Source organism: Pelecanus crispus, chromosome Z (assembly GCF_030463565.1).
Source record: "Pelecanus crispus isolate bPelCri1 chromosome Z, bPelCri1.pri, whole genome shotgun sequence".
Lineage (NCBI taxonomy): Eukaryota > Metazoa > Chordata > Aves > Pelecaniformes > Pelecanidae > Pelecanus > Pelecanus crispus.
In genome coordinates, this window is record NC_134676.1 from 27,529,228 (window position 1) to 27,549,438 (window position 20,211).

Sequence of the window (20,211 nt, forward strand, 5' to 3'; positions counted from 1 at the left end):
TATTTGCTCTGTTCACTATGTATAATCATACCATATATAAATATTCTGGTTTAGTATACATTATAATCTTTTGAGGAAGAATGAAGGAAAGAAAAACCCAACCAACCCTTCCCAACCCCTCCCCTAAAACAAACAAACAAAAAAAGCCAACCCAGGATCTTGTTTTTAGCTAGACAAAGGGTAAAGGAAGAAGAGAGGAACAAAGTATCATGTGGGTATTTTTGTGTAGAATTCTGCTGAAATTTTTAAGAGGTGATTGAGGGATAGTATTGATCCATTATGAAATTTCACTTTTCCTTTTGAAAGCAAGCTATTGATTTAATTTAGCATCTCCCCAAGCTACATATTCAGTAGAAATGGCTTCATGACATCTAGAGAAGGGATCTAGTGCAGGAAATGTTTTCAAATCAAAACTTCTTAATAGCGTTAAACACCAGCATCCCAATCTTATGAATAATAAATTGAATGTTAAATTGGACAATTCTGATTACTGAACAAAGTGCAATGGAAAACTTGTCGCAGAAAAGTCTTGTATTTCAGGTTTCATGTTTTTCCTTTTTTGAAAGTAGAATATTTCAAGTTCTGCTTCTGAAATGCACAATTAGTACAGAAATAAAATAGGTAAATAATTATGGATGCAGTTCTTCAGTATCCAGATATGCAAAAGGTCAGAAAAAAAATCAAGTTAAATTTAATTCTAAACTAGGCCAGAACATGCAGTCCTCTCCTGTTTGATAAAAGTAAACTTGAATAGCAGTCAGTTTGAAAAGTTAGTGTGCATAGAGGGAGATGTGAATGTGAACATAGAATCATAGAATCATCTAGGTTGGAAAAGACCTTTAAGATCATCCAGTCCAACCATTAACCTACACTACCAAGCCCACTCTAGACTAATCAAGGGTAGACCAGACTAAACCATATCCCGAAGTGCCACATCTACCCGTTTTTTAAACGCCTCCAGGGATGGTGACTCCACCACCTCTCTGGGCAGCCTGTTCCAATGCCTGACCACCCTTTCCGTAAAGAAATTTTTCCTAATTTCCAGTCTAAACCTCCCCTGGCGCAGCTTAAGCCCATTTCCTCTTGTCCTATCGCTAGCTACTTGGGAGAAGAGACCAACACCCACCTCACTACAACCTCCTTTCAGGTAGTTGTAGAGAGCGATAAGGTCTCCCCTCAGCCTCCTCTTTTCCAGGCTAAACCACCCCAGTTCCCTCAGCCGCTCCTCATAAGACTTGTTCTCCAGACCCTTCACCAGCTTCGTTGCCCGCCTCTGAACACGCTCCAGCACCTCAATGTCTTTCTTGTATTGAGGGGCCCAAAACTGGACACAGTATTCCAGGTGCGGCCTCACCAGCGCCGAGTACAGGGGGACAATCACCTCCCTGCTCCTGCTGGCCACAGCATTCCTGATACAAGCCAGGATGCTGTTGGCCTTCTTGGCCACCTGGGCACACTGCTGGCTCATGTTCAGCCGGCTATCTACTAACACCCCCAGGTCCTTTTCGGCCAGGCAGCTTTCCAGCCACTCCTCCCCAAGCCTGTAGCGTTGCATGGGGTTGTTGTGACCGAAGTGCAGGACCCGGCACTTGGCCTTGTTGAACCTCATACAGTTGGCCACGGCCCATCGATCCAGTCTGTCCAGGTCCCTCTGCAGGGCCATCCTACCCTCGAGCAGATCGACACTCCCACCCAATTTGGTGTCGTCTGAAAATGTAATGTGGAAATGTAAGTAATGACAAACATTGTGCCTTTTGTTTTAGCCAAAAATTAGAATAATTAAAAATGTTTGGTTTAGCGATGCAAGTTGCCTTAAGTTTCAATGGCATACACACTTCAGTAAGTGAATCAACATAAAAATTGCTTTTAATCATACCTCTCTCCCCCTGTTCAAGTGAATTTGCTGTTCTTATTAAAAAAAAAAAAAATCATCTGTCCTACAGATTGATTAAAATTAACTTTTTTGGAACCTAAAAATAGCAAAGCAAATAATACTGTCTGGAATTAAATCAAGCAACCTCGATCAAACAATTAACTCATCCTCTATTAAATCAATATTTGCTGATGCTAATACTGGAGCTAGTTCCAGTAGCTGGAATTACAGCCACTGATTTAGTGTCTTTATTATTAGTAATTAGGCTGCTGTCTTTCCCCAGTACTGCTTCTCAAAGCTAGTACTAGGCTGACTTGTAGAAACTGGCCTAGATGATACCTACGCTACATGCTCTACACACTGCTAGAAGGCCCTCTCTGATGGTGTGATTCCATGGGGGTTGAAATGAGTTCAGGCGTGTGTTGCCACAGCCCAACTTAGATCAACTGTTGTGAAGACACAGCTTAAGGCTATCTTAGCAAAACAATTTTTGATTATGTAAACTCTAGCAAAAGCAGGGAGAGTTCCTGCTGTTGCAATATCAGTATATTCTCTTTGGAATTTTTCTCCAGATATTACTGCAGTGGTGCTTTTCTGGCAGCTTCAGTTCACAAAAGGTTCTTGTCACCTCAGTACCATTCTGTCCCTCCTCAGCAGCCCTTCTAGTAGGGCACTTAACTGTGACAAATTAGGAATTATTTGCTCTGATGCACTAACGTGACCATGAAGCTCTCTACTAGACCTTTATTTATTCTCTTTTCATTTGTATAATATATCCTTTATTTCTTGGATCTGATTATGTTCTTTTGGCTGTTAAGTTCTACTTAAATCTTATATAGGCTGATCTGATGCTTATTCTTGTTTGGGGAAGGATTTTCTTTGGCATGCTCTCAGGTTTGCAGTAGGATGTCAATGTTTGTTTTGGTCCTGAATTAGCTGATCAGAAATTACTTCGTCATTCTCCAGATCCTGAATGATGTTTTGGTTCAGATCTAGCATTATGTAATCCAACATATACCTAATGAACATACGTAACAAATTGTAAGATGCAACAGCAAAACTGCAGTAACAACAAATAATAAAGTTTGATAATGGACTTGCAATGTAAAAATTATGGTAAGGCATCAGACTAGACTTATATTAATACTCCCTTCCGAACTTCAAAATTTTTTACATTATTCTTGAATCTACACTTGTTAGCAAAAAGCATCCTGCTCCCAAGTATGGGTCCATTATTAGGATTAAAAGATGGATTCTTTTGCCTTTGAAAGATAGGCCATAAAGAAAATGACTGCAATATAAATTATGGAACTGCTACTTTTGTCTATAAACCCCAAAGCAGCATCAAGTTAAATGGAGAAAATACTCAAAGGAACACAAAACTGTGAGGCTACTGTGTAATTTGGGAATTGTACTTTTATTTTGTATGAAAACTAGTATGGGAAATAATGCATTTAATAGCATGAAATGTAGTGATCAGGAAAAAAAATCCTGGGATCACAGTCCGTGAACCTGAAAGTGCTGTTTCTTTTCATTTACATGTGATAACGTGTTTCAAAGTTAGTACTAAGAAGGATGTCTATCACTATTCATCTAGCAATGCAGGTGCAGTGGTGGTGTTTAGTAGTCAGTAGGAAAGAGGAAAGGCCACATGACTATAACAGCCAACACAGTTCACTTGCAGAACCATCAGAACCTGGATGGTGTTGACAAAGTCTACCTGAGAGCTGATGATAACAATGTTGTCTTTGCAGACATCTTAATATTGTTTCTTTTGGCTATGATGTGAGGACTTTTCTGGGATAAGTAGCTTTCTTCTCTGTGCTACTGTCTTTATCAGCAGTCACCCAGATCTAGAAGGCAGCTTATCTGTTTCTGTTATGTATTTGAAATGAAGTACCAATACATAGCTTTTTTAGGATATTCTATATGGATAAGTCTACACAGGATCTTTAAAAGTATTTTTAATTTAGATTATTCTTATGAGAATCATTACACGATATAGCTAAATTCAGCATTTCCTAGATGCAGTTTTTTGCAGTGGTTAAGAGCCTTTTTTTATAAAACTGTGTATTATCTTATAGGGCTGTAGCTTCTGGGGGGCGGGGTTGTTATCAATGGTGTAAGTTTTTACTGTAATAGAATGAGATTAACACAGTCACTTGGTTTAATTGCAGATTGGCAAAAGAAAAAGTTATGTATGAAAAAGAAGCAAAACAGCAAGAAGAAAAGATTGAAAAAATGAAAGCTGAAGCATGTGATGATTATGGAATTAAGAAGCAGGTAAACTATCCTAAAACTTGTTTTATAAAATCCTTCTTTGCTTTCATTTAACCATAGTCATCCTTAAATAAAAGAATCTCCTGTACCTTTTTCCAGACTCCTGTTATATATTTACTAAACTCCTGTCAATATAAAAGTCATAATAAGCATTTGTAGAAACTTCCTTTACTCCAGAACTGTTAAATTATAAGGAGACTGCATAGGGATTACTTAGCACTTGGTGTCAGGATGGCTATCAGTCACTAACAGCATGTATAAAGCTATCATGAACTCTTTTTCTCAGAAATACCAAGAACCTGAAAATACATGGTCTGGGTGCATTTAGGTAAACTAAGCGCTTGCCGGTGAGTGGAAATGTTACAGTGATGTGAGAATGCTTGACAGTTAATATAAAGATGAAACATTTCAACTCTTGAGTATACTGCTATCCCTTTGGTAAAATCACAGACCTCAAAGAGAGCAAGCAACGGGTATGAAGCTGCTCCTAGCAGCTGCTTGAATTTCTAATGAAGTCACTGATTAGAAAGGTGCATGCCGTAGTTTCAAATGCTCAAGAGTGTGGTTTAGTGTCACTATTACAATATGATTAAATTTTTCTTGGAAGGTTCCCCAGAAAGGACAGTGGTTGCAGGCAGTTGGAACATGCCCTTTTGGAAGGAGGAATGTCAAGTTTCCCTCTCACTGAGAGAAAACTTGGGTTTGGGAGACTTGTGTTTATTCTTTACAGAACTGTGGCCTTTATATTCTTTCAACTAAATATGTTATCTTTTAACTATCTTTTTTCCCCAAGCATTTTCCAGATATTTTCTCTTAAATCTTCACAAAAACTGAAACTGTAAATTAAAATTATTTTCACTGGTTTCAATAGTCTGCTGGTGTCGTGTTATAAAATCTAACCTACTGTTCTCCAATCTTCATTTTTAAACAGTGGAAGAATAAGTTAAACAAAACTCAGATATAAAAATTAATGAAAGCAAGATATGAGAAAGCACTTTTAGAACAAGCTAAACCAACTCTTTTAGTAAGTTCAGATTTCAGTTCGTGTGTATATGTCCTGCCTTGCCTTCATTATGCCATGGGTAAGAAATACAAATAAAGAATTTGTATACAAATGAAGAATTGTATTTGTGGAGCTGAGCTGTCTTCTGCCTCACCATGGACTGATGCTCTAAGATCCTACAAAATAGCAGTCTTTCTGAAGATCTGCTGCTGCTAACAAGAACTAATGAATACAATCCCCGTTTTTAGTGTCCCCCATTCATCAGATTATTTGACCGCACCGTGGTATTTCCACAGTGACCTGCAAGATATCATGAAAGTCAGAAACAGGAGAGGCTGTGAACTTCTGCTGTGAAATTAAATGTTACACACTACTTAAAGGTTTTCTCAGAGACCAATGATGAAAGCCTTCACAGAGAAAACTCTCGATTCATTCAGAAGTTGCCTGGTCCACTTTGAAAGCAATCAGTTCCTCCAATGACATCTTCACTTCTTGTTCTTTTAGTGCACTTTGCATTATGGAAGTTGTTAATATTTTAGGTTATGAAGAATTTGGAGGCTCAGAAAGAATGCATACACTTTTCATAGGATCAAATCTGTTACTCTAAAGAAAATTATGTAATACCAGGAGAGATTGCTCAGAACCATATTTTGGATAGAGTTAGTACTTTGAGACATTCTTCAGGAAAAATGTCTGTAGTTACACATTTTAAGAATTGTTTTTAGTTAATAACTCCTAATCTGAATAATTGTATTTATTTAAAAATATGGTTGTAGTCTTTATTTCAGTAATGAAAAAGTAACATTTGGGGGATGGGAATGAACTAAATCATTTGAGACTAGGAGAATAATTTTAACTATTATTTTATCTATCAGCCAAATCAGATCTGTGTCTACAAATCAATCCACAGTTGAGTAAGGGATGCTTAAAAAGCTTAGGAGCATTACTTACGTCTTAAGGTACTACTATTCTCATTTAGCCTTTCTAGTTACAGCTTTGCAGTAGAACATTTGGTTTAACAGTACAGAAGTGACTACGGAAAATTTTACTTTAAAATGAATAATGCCATTCCTACAGCATATGTGGACTTTAGGGTGTCTCTGGTCCGTAAGGGATCGGTCCCTCTGTAGAACAATAGGTAGGGTTTGACTCAGTACTGAATCTTATACAGTGGGACAGCTTGTGGTTCCTGTGAACTCAGGTGATCTCTGGCTGAGGCAGTGACCATCTAGGGTAGCTGGCAGTTGTGAGATACCAGCCTTCACCTGCACTGTCCAGAAAAACTTAATTAATGCGGAGTAGATTCAATACCAGAGAAACAAAAAGGAAGTTTTCTCGCACTGCTGGTATACGCTGAACAAGGCTGTAACTTGAAGACCCCACTGTAGGGCACAAGAAGACTTTGTTACGGTAACCCAAGATAGTTTCCTTCCTCCCATCAGAATATGTAGAGTCCCATTGTCGCAGGTGCATGTTGTATCTATCGGCACTACTTGCTGGGTCTCAACTCATGTAATTCAGCTGAATCCGAGCTGGGTGAGAACTATTTATGGCAGGTTGTATATCACAGGGAAGGAATCTCTAGTATTATGTCTCTAGCATTATGGGGTAAGGAAGCCCTTCCTTTTCCATCAATTACAGCTTATTAAAAAAAAAAAATCACTCTGCTATCATCTGGATTTTTTCTACAAAAGACAGATGAGAAGTTCAGAATTTAGGGGAAAGCTTGTAACAATTTATTTGAGCCAAACTGGCAGAAAAAAACATTAATAACTGAAGAGCAGTATTTGGAGGAAAAAAAAAAGGCTATGAAAGAAAAATTTTCAGATGCTTTTATAACTCAAAATCACACTATCTTCAACCATGAGACTTGTAGGCAAAAAGGGTTATTAAGTACTTTAATAAAATAGTAGACTGAAAACATCATGTTAAAAACTGAACTATTGTATATAAAATGTATCAGGTTTGTAGATGTTAGGAAAAAATATTAGAAGATTTTTGATGTATTCCACCAGGTGTAAATTCTGTATAGTTTCTGTAGAGGGTCATGTAGCAACAAGTAGTGCAATTATACTTCCATGTGGATTTTTTCACAATGAAGCCTTAGTTTCTACACGGTTGTAATGATTCTCAATATATGAAGATTTTTACACATAGCTTCATGATACTTTATCTGTAATAGAAACTTTTCACACTGTAATCACTCATGAGTGCAGACTAATGATAGGAAACAGTAGTTTTCTGTATTTCTGTGGTTGTTGATGTATCTCATACATAAACAAACATCTTTTCCCATCTAATGCTTTAATCTTGAGGCTTGTGAGTGTGGGAAGAGCCTGAGGTATCTACTCCTTGTTTCTTTTCAGTGGGATTGTAGATACACTCTGGAGGTTTTGTTCACTGTCAGCATTTTTACTGATAAATTTTCATTTTTTAAAAAACTATCCTACAGTTCCAAATTACTTCTCGTATAATGTCATTTCCAGATTAATTAAAAATCCAGTGGGTTTAGCATAGAATTTAATATACACATGCCAAAGAGTACATAAGAGTGCATAAAGTACATCTTGCTAATACACAGTTTTTTACAAATCTGAGTGAAAACAGCCAATACTTCTCTTGCTTTGCTGAGTGGAAGGTAGAGTATCTCCTGCAACAGCTAAAAAATACATTTGGAAACAATGTATATTGTTTCAGAAGATTATTGTGGAAGATGAGAATTTGTTGCTAATCTTGTTACTGCAGGAGTTCTCGCTGAAAGGAACCTTGTAATGTTCTGTAACTTTTTCATTTTTAAATGTCTGTTTAGCCTCAAAGAAATACTCAGGTTAGCTCAGTTGGCTTTTTACCTTCTTAGCTCTTCTCACCCCCCACCCAGTTGGTTCAAACAAAGCTTCATTCTTCTCATCAGGCCAGCACAGTAAGTTTAGATGAAACATACAGTTTCACTTCAATCTGATTATTTTCATAAGGGTTTTTTGGGGTTGGTTTGGTTTTTTTCCTAAGAAGAGATGATCTTTGCTTAATAATCTGAACTCTAGCTCTAGTTGCTTAGGTAAAGAGGCAGTGGAAATGCTAATGAAGAGTCTAATGATCCCCCTTATGTATTTGGACAGTATCCTTAACAAGCACAGTTTGTTTCCTTAAAAGCTAACAACTTGGAATTCTCTGTACTAAGTACAGACACCTGGTATTAAAAATGCTTTCAAACTTTGGTTTTATTGCCTAATGTGCTTTCTGAAAGAGACCAAGTCAAGAAAAATCATTACTGTGATCTTCCTTTTTCCCTTCTGTTATCCAAAGGCTGTGTGGAATAATTGCTGGAGGTGACTTAGAAATTATATTCACATTTTTAGGAAAGGTACAACACTGAAGAAGCTTCCAGGGTGGAGTGTGGCTGGCATGCAAGGAATCCATTCCACGGGAAGTTCCTTAGGCCTGCAACCTTAGATGTTGGCAACACCAGGGGAACTTGGTGTACTGGCTCTAAGAGGAACTGCCCAGGGGGTGGAGCGGTGTGGAGACACTGTGGCCAGGCTCTGTGATAATATGGAAACTTGAAAGGTACCTTGGAACTGATAAGCTGCATATTTGCTACCCTGGGCCAACAGTCTGTCATGTTTTTGATAAAACGCTGTTCTTTTGGTAAACTTTGCTCATTATAATATCATTATAATACCAAAACACACCTCCATCCCAAAAGCTACCCACCTCTAAGGTGCGACCACCCCTCACTGAGCTTGGCACTTTGAATTTTTCTAGTCTATACCTTTAAAAGCAAAGCGAGAAAATTTTAATCCAATCATAAACAAAGGTATGTATGACTAGAGTCACTCAAGCTCCACCTGAAAGGTAAAAAATAGTATAAAATAGCTTAAGATAGAGAGAACATTAGGGAAGATACCATCACGTACCACTCGGACTTCTGCGATCGGTTGACAGGCTGAGCCTCTCTTCCCCCCCATTGGGACAGCTTTGGGTAAGATTCGAACACTTGGTTATACCAAGTGCCCCCCCAGGAAACTTAGAAATCTCTATGTAGAGTCGCTTTATATCTTTTAATGCATTTGTAGCCAGACTGTGTTACTTGTACTTCTGGTATTTGCATGTGCTTTGCAGATAGTGAATTTATCACCAGTAATCCAAAGAACCTGTGTGTCTGCATTACATTAAGCACAGATTTAGGATCTGTATTTTATCTTCAAAAACAACCAAAAAAAGGCAACAACAGGAAAAAACCCAACCTATCCCCCAAGCTTAACCTCCCCCAGAAAAAGGCGGGGGGGGGGGGGGGGGGCACAGAGAAAATTGAGCTATTTATTCTAACAAGGTTGAGCCATTCTTGTTGGGAAAGCAAGTCTTTCTTTTGTCAGTGTTTTCCTTCTGCCACTCCCAAAGAAACCTCTTCATTCAGATGTTTACCACCTCTCACCTGTTTACAGGGTGAGGTTTACACTTGCATCAACATGGATGTGTTTAGGTAGAATTTTGAGTTACTGGAAGGAAATGTGCTGCCTGCTGATTAAAGGACAACTTTCTGTAATGGATAATTTCATTATCAATCCTCTAAGTTAATTTTAAAGCACCAATATCTGTAATTTATGACACAGTGTATTTAATTAAAAACATTTGCAGTGGAGGACACAGAGCTTTGCTTCTGTCCTCTGAAAAGATCTCAATTTTTTAGCTTCAAGTCATGTGGTGGTCTCCCTCCACCCCCTGCTGCTGATAATGAAGAAAACCTTACAGTTGTACGTTAGTGGAAAACAGCCAGTGACAAACTGTTTCCCAAAAAGACCAAAGGAACCTTTCTGCCTTTTATGCCCTAAAGTGATCTGCTTTAGAAGAAGCAGGATTGGCCCTCACCTGAGAGGAGCTGCAGAGAAAGCTCATTTGAAATACTGAGGCATTAGATCTAGAGGGTTTTCTCCTTCTCCAGCTTTCTTGCCACAAATGGTAGGGGGTTTGTTGTTGATATGTGGCTATTTCAGTTCTTGAAACACTCAAGCACTATAGAAACAAAACAATGTTCTCTAATTCTTTACTGCAAGCTTTTCTTCATGATCCTTTGGAAGCATTTTGATCAATCTATTTGACTATTACCTACAACAGACTGCAGTGTGCTGTTATATCCTGTACTTCTGGATAGCTCCGGGTTCTTTTGAGCCTGCTATGTGAAAATAAAACAAGTTGCTTTAAAGGAAGTAGAACAAAACTTCGTTTCCTGCAGTTTTTGTATGCGTTTGGGGTTTTTTCCCCTCTGTATTCACCTTTATGCTGTAGCTCCTCTGAGTTCCTGCTGTCCCTATGCCCAGCTTTCTCCTACATCATCTGTGCTGTCTTACTCCCTGTATCGCTGTGCCACCATCCTGGCCCAGCGCATTCTGCCTTTGTATTCCCTGACTACCAGTGAGGCGAGAAGTAATACCATGCTGTGTATTTAAGTTACAAATATGTTGATTAGCCAACCAGTAGCCTTAGCATGATTGTTTACTTTGTGCTAGTCTTTTCCTCAGTAGAATTATTAATTTTGGAACTGTTGGTGTTCATCATACTTAGAGATGTCCTTTTTTCTTTTGGGTCTCTGTCCTTCCATCAGCTATGGCTGTAATTAGTCAATGGGTTCCAATTACAAAGTTTCTAATGAAAAGTAGTTCAAACAAGTAGCACTTTTCTTAGCAAACTGAATTATTTGCATGGTTGTTTTCTTTTCCTCCCTACCAGCTTTGAGTGGCTCCATGCTGCTATGATTATCCATGCAACAAAGGGCAAGTGATTGAGGCAGTATTTAAAAGCATGAATATATATTCGTGTGTGTGTATGTAATTCATACATATATGACTCATTCACATTTCTCTTTTTGTTAGCCTATATTTTGTGTTTAGAACACCACTCCTGTCATATAAAACAATATTGTCACTATACCCTGTGACCCAGTAGTTTATTAGGATGTTCTTATAAGATCAAGGAAAGACAAGAGAGCCCTATGGAGGTTTCTTGTTGTTTTCAAATTATTTGTGGATCTGTGTACCTCTAAATCTCTTGGTTAGATGTGGGTCAGCTGGAGGGGAAAAAAAAAAACCCACAACTCTTCTGCTTCCATCTTTTTGAACGTGTTAAAACTGTTGTATTGTATAATGGGGACATGTCAGGCTGAGCAAAATTGCTTCCTGTTGCAGAATGCTTGGTATCAACACTCATAAGCAGTAATATTTATTTCTATTCTTAAGTTACCAAAAATTTGTTTCAGTGAAAGTGCTTGGATAATCTGAAAAGTAGAAAATCTGCCTCATGAGCAGCTCTGATCTGCCTACAGTTGAAATACTAGCTTTGAACTTTCATTGTGAGACCTGCTAAAAATCAAAGCTGCTTACATTTAAAGCCTTGGGCCTTACCTCTTCAGCTGTTTCTCATCCAGTCATAGAATCATTTAGGGTAGAAAAGACCTTTGAGATCATCCAGTCCAACCATTAACCTACACTACCAAGTCCACACTAAACCAATCAAGGGTAGACTAGGCTAAACCATGTCCCGAAGTGCCACATCTACCCGTTTTTTGAATGCTTCCAGGGATGGTGACTCCACCACCTCTCTGAGCAGCCTGTTCCAATGCTCGACTACCCTTTCTGTGAAGAAATTTTTCCTAATTTCCAACCTAAACCTCCCCTGGCACAGCTTGAGCCCATTTCTTCTTGTCCTATCACTAACTGCTTGGGAGAAGAGACCAACACCCACCTCACTACAACCTCCTTTCAGGTAGTTGCAGAGAGCGATAAGGTCTCCCCTCAGCCTCCTCTTCTCTAGGCTAAACAATCCCAGTTCCCTCAGCTGTCATGTTCGGCCTTTGTGCTTACTTTGAATGTGTAATTGTCTGATTTTAGTTATGGTGCCCTTCCACTTAAGCAACTGGTAGGTGGATCTGTGTCTTTGCATCTATTCTACTTTATCTGTCACTGCAATCTGTAATTTATGGAAAACAGATTGAAGACTATTGACGGCATATAATGCACACCAGTTCTTTGACATCTGATCCAATTTACAAAAATCCACATCACTTTTAGTAAAACAGTGTCTAGTATATACACCCCAACAGTTAGAGAGCTCCATTACATCTGAGGAAACCGCTTCCTTTTAAAGATGCCAGACATCTGCTCCCTCAGTAGAAATACCTTCAACCCTGAAAGACAACTGAGTAGAAATGTGGCTGGTTGAAAAGATTTGTTTAAGTGGCTTTTTCGGTACACTTAAAGGAAAGGAAACATCATCCGCACTACAGCCGCAATAGCTCTTTTGGTCCTATGTGCGCTTACTGACAACAAATTAGATTTGCTTCTCCCTGTACATAGTTTTGCACTTTATTGCTTTTGTCTTAATGCTGTATTTAGATGCACTTCACTTACTCCATTTTTTTAATGCTTCTGTTTGGCATTGTAATTCACAGAAACCTTGCAGATATTTATGGTTCTTTGCAAAGTTAGATCAGTTTCAGGTAATAGCTTCCTCTGTGGCCTGCTTATAATTTAAAGTCCTTAGAATTCAGTCAGAAAGCTTGATAGAATTTTGACAGAATTTGGGGAGCAAATGCTTTAAAAATTCCAGTCCTAAAGCTTAGATAACTATCTGAGCTTCTGACTTTGCTTTATTATATACATTGGTAACAGTAAATGGTCTCTCTGGGATTAGCAGCATTACTTGAAAAAATGTGTTTTATGCAGACATTATTGAAGTTTGCATAGGTAGTTTGGTAATAACTAATAATATTCGTTCCTCAGAATTCCTGTTCCAGTCTCCAACTGTTTGCATCTACTGAATATAGTTCCAGGATTTATCATTCTTCTGGTTTTTATTTATTATTGCATAACTGCAGGCAAATGTAAATAAAACTCAGGTACCCCTTTGGATGTCGTCAAATTCTGTTTTGAAAAGAGTGACTGGAGTAGTTTTGTTCTTTTCTTACAGCAGCCAGGACTACAGCTTACAGATCCTAGAGTTATATGGCTTTCCAGATCACTTATTGAACGGCATATATCAAATAAGTTACTACTTTTCATATCATCTACCAGCTTTACAATACAGAACTACTTAGCCATACTGGTGCAAGGAAGTCATTATTGGATATTCTCACTCCTGTAGGTATTCTTTGTAGAACAAATTTTTACTACATAAAGCAGAAGGCATCATCTTATACGGTTTATGGCACACCTCATTCAATGGAAGTTACAAACATTTATTTATTCATTTACTGCTGGAAGTGTAATATGCAGAGTTCCTAGTCTTATTTTTAATACAGTCCAACACTGAATGCTTAAAAGAAAAGTGATAATACCAATGAGAACTAGAACTTGGGGATGCTTAACTTTCTTTTTTAAACATTTGTCACCCATCTTTGCTTCATTAGACAGGTTTTGCCCTAGAGTCTCTGAAAGAAAGTTAGAAACAAAGTTTTTAAACCCTTTCTCTCAAAAATTACTTGAACTAAGAACTGAAATATTTGACACTTAAAAACATGGTGAAAATGTCTTACTACATAAGGCCTTCCTGTATGCATAAATACATTCTTAGCTATAGCTTATCTTCCTTTTTACAGTGACCCTTCAGTACAGCAGCATTAACACTGAAAGGAGAATACAACATAGGAATGACAGAATGAAGCAATTTAAAGGGAACACCTTCTGCAGATTATCCTGAATGCAGAAGAGGTTTCATATTCAAATATCTATCAGATTTTCACTTCTAAATAGATTTAACATTACTGAAAAACTCTGCAGACCTTTTCCTCTCAGTGGTTGGACTTCAGATCCAGAAATGTTCCATGAAATAAATGTTCCCTTGTTTAAATCTGAAGTTGTTTTCTGTAGGAGGAAGCAGGACATTCAGATTCAGTGGGGTGCCAGTTTAGTAATTTTGTTCAAAGTGCATGGTGAGAATAATCTTTCTCCTAAAATGAAGCACAAGGATAAGTAATAACTTTTTATGCATGATAAGCATCAAAAATATGAGCCTGCTGGTCTTTGCTTTTCATTTTTCTTTACCTTTGTATTTCAGTCAGAGCCTCCTGCAGTGTGCACACAATGTGATCAATAACTCAATAACTTTTTTCATGCAGTAATTATCTCTATGTGGTATTATCTGAACACTGTTTTTCTTTATTACCCAAAAGATGCAGGAGATATTTATATAACCAGCTGATCCCATTTTGGATGAAGCTGCTTCACGACAGCAGGAGAAAGTTTGTTTTAAATAGCCTTTTTAACAAATGCTGTATGGAGAACTTACCAGGCAGTACTTTTTTCTAAGGGAAAAATTATTCTCTTTTGCACTTAATACTGTATGTTTAATTAAGCACTGAGTAAATGGAAGTGTCCTGCAACTTAACAGAGTTTTAAGCAATTATGCTAAGTGAGTGTCTTTTAATAAAAAAGCCTATTCAGAAAATAGGTACAACTGTTCTGAAGTTCCTAGATGATGACTGGACTACTGATTTTTCAGAGTAAAGACTTATCTTAAAAAATAATGTTCTTATTTGGAATACATTCTCATTTCATTGGCTTCCAATTTTCACAGATCGAGATCTTACAAGAGTCACAAATGATGATTCCAGACTGCCAGCGCAGATTAAAAACTGCACATGCAGAACTTACTCAACTACTAGTAAGTATAGCACCATAACCCACTGATCAAGAAATGCTGCTGTTCCTTGATGAACTTGGATAAACATGCTTGTCTGCAGTGCAACTGCAGCATATTAGAACTGGGTTGAGGAATTACTTTCCATAGGTCCCAAGACTAGCATCGTATAACATACCAATATTTCATTTCAGACAACTGTCTCTGCAGGTTTGGTCTTCAGTCTATGAATAGAATATTAGAAGCTGTCTTTAAGGGAATGTACGCTCAACATACACTTATATACTGAACTATTATAATGGACTCTGAATTCCTGTGATAGTTACATGATCAGAAAAAATAGTTCACCCACATTAGGTAGCTTTCTAGATAGTGTAGATGTATATAATATGCTTGTAGTGAACTGAAATAGTCCAGATACTTTGCTTACTACTTTTATTATGCTATGGACAAGCAACAAGACAGCTGAGTCCTTGCTGAGTACTGCTTATATGATTTATTAGTGAGGTGAGCACTAGTGCCACATTTTTAAGATAATGAATACCTGCAGGAATAAATAGTGTCTTGTACAAATAGATTCAGTGAAACTATACAAAGTTTGGAGATCATCATGCTTCTCATCGAGAATTCAGCTACACATATAAATGCTACTGTGAGGCTAAAAATACATACCCTAAATTAAGCCCCCGACATATTTGATGGCTAAAATGCAAATCCCTTCTCAAAGGAAAACTCAAGGTGTCTTAGACTCAGGTAGTATGCCTTCACTGTTTTCCAAAATAAATGCTCAGTACCTGGCAGGACTTAGGGTCCTTTTGTCATTCAGCTAGTTACTTGACAGTTCACTGGTCTAGATTTCAGTGGCATGCAGAAGTGGTGCTACTGATCCATACAGTGTGCTGTACAAACTTAAAACAAGGAATGGGGTGAGTTACTGTTGCTGTTAACAATTTGGAAGTCTTTAAGGGTTGCTTTCTGTGCTTAGCTCACCTTCAATGCTTTTATTAAGATCAACTGTATAGTAGTATTTTTTTTTTCAATTGTCAATCTGCTAAAGCTTTTTCCTAAGAGTGCTCTTGTTCTGAGGTCTGTTGTTACTGGTTTCAGTTATGCTATCCTTGGTTTTAAATATTTAACAGAATAAAATAAAGGTATGCATAGGTCAAATCTACTTACACATGACAGCCATTATCCTGGACCTTAAGTAGGACAAAAGAAATTACCTGTGCTTTGAGTCACGTAGAACTAGTGTTTTCAATAATGATATAGACCTTGTTCCGTAGAATCACAGAATGCGTTGGGTTGGAAGGGACCTTTAGAGGTCATCTAGTCCAGCCCCCCTGCAATAAGCAGGGACACCTTCAACTAAATCAGGTTGCTCAGAGCCCCATCCAACCTGACCCTGAATGTTTCCAGGGATGGGGCATCTATCACCTCTCTGGGCAACCTGTTCCAGTATTCCACCACCCTCATAAAACATTTCTTCCTTATATCTAGTCTGAATCTACCCTTCTTTTGTGTAAAACCATCACCCCTCGTCCTATCACTACAGGCCCTAATAAAATATCTGTCCCCATCTTTCTTATAAGTTCCCTTTAAATATGAAAAGGATGCAATAAGGTCTCCCTGGAGCCTTCTCCAGGCTGAACAACCCCAACTCTGTGAGCCTTTTCTCACAGGAGAGGCTCCAGCCCTCGAATCATTTTGGTGGCCCTCCTCTGGACCCACTCCAACAGTTCCATGTCCTTCTTGTGCTGAGGGCACCAGTATCCCCAAGTCCTTCTCCACAGGGCTGCTCTCAATCCCTTCATCCCCCAGCCTGTCTTGGGGGTTGCCCCAACCCAGGTGCAGGACCTTGCACTTGGCCTTGTTGAACCTCATGAGGTTCACATGGGCCCACTTCTCCAGCTTGTCCAGGTCCCTCTGGATGGCATCCTGTCCCCCAGGCTTGTCAACTGCACCATTTGCTTGGTGTCATCTGCAAACTTGCTGAGGGTGCACTTGATCCCACTGTTTATGTCATTGATGAAGATATTAAAAAGTCCTGGTCCCAGTACAGACCTCTGAGGGACACCACTTGTCACAGATCTCCATCTGCACACCGAGCTGTTGACCACTATCCTCTGAATATGACCATCCAACCACTTCCTCATCCACCGAACAGTCCATCCATCAAATCTGTATCTCTCCAATTTAGAGAGAATGTTGTGGTGGACCATGTCAAAGGCCTTACAGAAGTCCAGGTAGATGATATCTGTAGCTCTTCCCTTGTCCACTGATGCAGTCACTCCATCACAGAAGGCCACTAGGTTGGTCAGGCAAGACTTGCCCTTGGTGAAGCCATGCTGGCTGGCTTGAATCACCTCCCTGTCCTCCATGTGCCTTAGCATAGCTTCTAGGAGGATCTGTTCCATGATCTTCCCAGGCACAGAGGTGAGGCTGACAGGTCAGTAGTCCCAAGGGTCCTCCTTTCTACCCTGCTTAAAAATGGGTGCAATGTTTCCCTTTTTCCAGTCAGAGGGGACTTCACCTGACTGCCATGACTTTTCAAATATATGGAGAGTGGCTTGGCAACTACATCAGCCAATTCCCTCAGGACTCTGGGATGCATCTCATCAGGTCCCATAGGCTTATGTATGTTCAGGTTCCTCAGGTGGTTTTTACAGTGGGAACAACTTTGCTCCCCCAGTCCCTGCCTTGCAGTCCATCCACTCAAGAGGTGTGAGAAGACAGGTTGCCAGTGAAGACTGAGGCCAAGAAGTTGTTGAGTACCTCACCCTTCTCCTCATCTGTTGTTACCAGTTTTTTTTTCAGTTACCTTCTTAAATTGAATCCCATGTCAATTATTTTCAAAGTACTCAAAAATTTTGTTTTTTGATTCCAGGAAAATGAAAAAGAATTAGAAGAAGCTGAAGAGTATAAAGAAGCACGTTCCATACTGGAGTCAGTGAAGCTGGAAGCCTAGAAGTTTTTCAGTACTCTCTTTATATGCATTAGCACTGGGTCCATTCCACACTTTCATTTGACTATGGCTCTATTACTATTGTTGACTTGCTAAGGTTCCCTTTACGCAAACTGGCCTTTCTTTAACTGCAAGATGAATCAAATAACGTTCTGAAACATCTGTATGTTCCATATTCAGGCAATATAGAAATGTTTCCAGTTAACCTGAATTACAAAAAGAAAAAATAAAGCTGATTCAATGTAAGTGTAATAGCATAATAACTAATATGCAGAACTTAATCTGAACAATTCAGGCTAAGAAACAAAGCTTAGCTATGTGTAAGGAATGCAAGGCACCAATAAATACTTTAGGATGAAACAGAATCATAGAATGGTTTTGGTTGCAAGGGACCTTAAACATTCTTCTAGTTCCGACCCCCCTGCCATAGGCTTTAGAAGCACCTTATATCTGAAATAATTTCAAGCCATTATAGCATAACAATCTGTACTGAAAAAGATGGACTAGATGACCCTTCCAAGTCACCCATCTTTTTTCTATGATGCAATTTATCTGTCATTTTATCAAGTATGTACTCCTTAGAATCACAGAATCATTTAGGTTGAAAAAGACCTTTAAGATCATCCAGTCCATTAACCTAACACTACCAAGTCCACCACTAAACCAATTAAACCAATTAAGGGTAGAGTAAATTGTTTATCTTTTGAGCCCAGGACAGAATTAAGAGCTGATTCCAAATCTTTCTCAGTTTGCCGGGGGTTGGTTTGTAGAGCCCAATTCACAGAATTACTATTGATCAAAATTCTGTTAACTTTTTCAGGAAATAAAATTTAGCAGCTGAGTAGTATGTTGTCAGTTGGATCTGCTGGTAAGAGTTCTGGACTGAATGCTTTTCCAGAAAGCGCCTTGGCCTAAGTGAGGGTTTTTGTTTTTTTGGTTTTTTTTTTTTGAACAAACTTCAAACCCCAGAAGATGAAAGAGAACTAATGGGTGAGGGAACAATGCTTAATCTGCTTGGAAGACCATTAAAACATGTACAAAAGCTGTGGTTCTTTCAGAATAGCTTCTCTAAACAGTAAACAGTAAGCTCTGCTGATGAACAAGAAAGCTTTTTACATTAGTTTTTCTAGTCTGAAAGTGTTCTGGCATGTTCCTTAAAGGCAACACAAAGCACAGTGTATCTTTTGTGTGGTGCTATATTGAATACTCTTTAATAAATTTTTTTGTTAATTTGCCTGAGTTTGGGTAAACTGCAGTTTCAGTACCTCTATTTGTGTACCTTAAGCACATTGAGAGTAATAAGTCTGCTTCTCCATCACTCCTAAGTGGTGTTCCACAAGATTTCTCATTGACTGCAGAAGAATCTACTTTTGAATGGACCCCAGACCTGTACTAGACAGTGCTAAGAGGTGAAACCTTTTGTGACACTACTGCGGTTTCATAGGAGTACACGCACACCTTCTTACCAGCATCGTGTCCTAGGCACGTAACTGCCAAACAGATACTGCCCTGGTTCACAGCACAAATTAGCTGCTATTGAGGGGAATATCTGTCTTTGAATACTCATTTCAGCCAGCTTCTTCTATGCACCTTCCCCAGGAAAGGTAGCTGGAATGGACAAAGCAGATTGCATGTCTTAGCTGACCAGCTGCAGTCAGCGTAACAGTAACTCTATGCTTGCGGCCATTGAGTGGAACGTGGTGAATAAATGCTGAGCTGAAAAGGAGGTGTGGGGAAGTGTCAAGGCTGCTGGGTAAAACAATTTAAAATAAAAATTGCTCTTTAGAAGAAAGAACACACACTTCTGGAAAACAAATCCACAGAAAAATGATGCACAGTTGCCGAGTACCCCAAGAAATACAGGTCAGCATGAAAGCTAAACAGAGGCGTGACCTGTAGTGGCTGAAGGGAAGTAGCATTGTGGTATGGCTTAAGGTGGCACTTAAAGGTGCATGGGACTGAGTAGCTACCCTATAAACCAGACTCCAGGGAAAAGTTTCTTCGTGCAATAGTTTCTAGGGTGGAATCATTTCTCATGTTTGCCTAATACTTCTCCATCCAAGCTGTTTTCTAGCTCCCTCCGACTGCATCATGACCAAGATGATACTCTCCCCTAACCACTTCTTCCCTCTAAGTTCTCCAAAAGACTGAGCATGTTCTGTTGTACAGAAAAGAGCCATTCAGATAAAAAAAAGCCATGCAGATAACTAATTACTCATGCAAGCAGAACAGTTGATCCAGTGATAGATTATGGTAGACTGCATGTTTCCAGCAGTGCTCTAAGTGGCCAGATGCAAATTATTCATAAAGATGATTATTTTTGCTGACAAAACATTTATCATTTAGACTGGATCCAAGTTCCATAGCAAAGTAAAATATGGAAAATTTAGCAGAAGCAGTAGTAATGTTACTACCCTCTCAGATCCCAAACTCAAAAGGCAGTAGCACATCAGGTGATACCATGTT

General features: G+C 38.8%; 1 protein-coding gene across 3 annotated transcripts in view; it reads left to right on the forward strand.

Moving 5' to 3' along the window:
• TBCA (tubulin folding cofactor A) overlaps positions 1-17,992 on the forward strand; it is a 33,155-nt gene extending 15,163 nt beyond the window's left edge. Inside the window, exons 2-4 of one of the 3 annotated variants that reach the window (XM_075726536.1) lie at positions 4,051-4,156; positions 14,721-14,807; positions 17,668-17,992. In XM_075726536.1, coding sequence (XP_075582651.1) covers positions 4,051-4,156; positions 14,721-14,807; positions 17,668-17,748 — 274 coding nt within the window. In that variant the 3' untranslated portion in view covers positions 17,749-17,992. Of the gene's footprint in view, positions 1-4,050; positions 4,157-8,512; positions 8,721-9,843; positions 10,109-14,720; positions 14,808-17,667 lie in introns of those variants that run through there. The other 2 variants (XM_075726534.1, XM_075726535.1) reach the window with 2 other exon arrangements.
• The last annotated feature ends 2,219 nt before the right edge of the window (positions 17,993-20,211 follow it).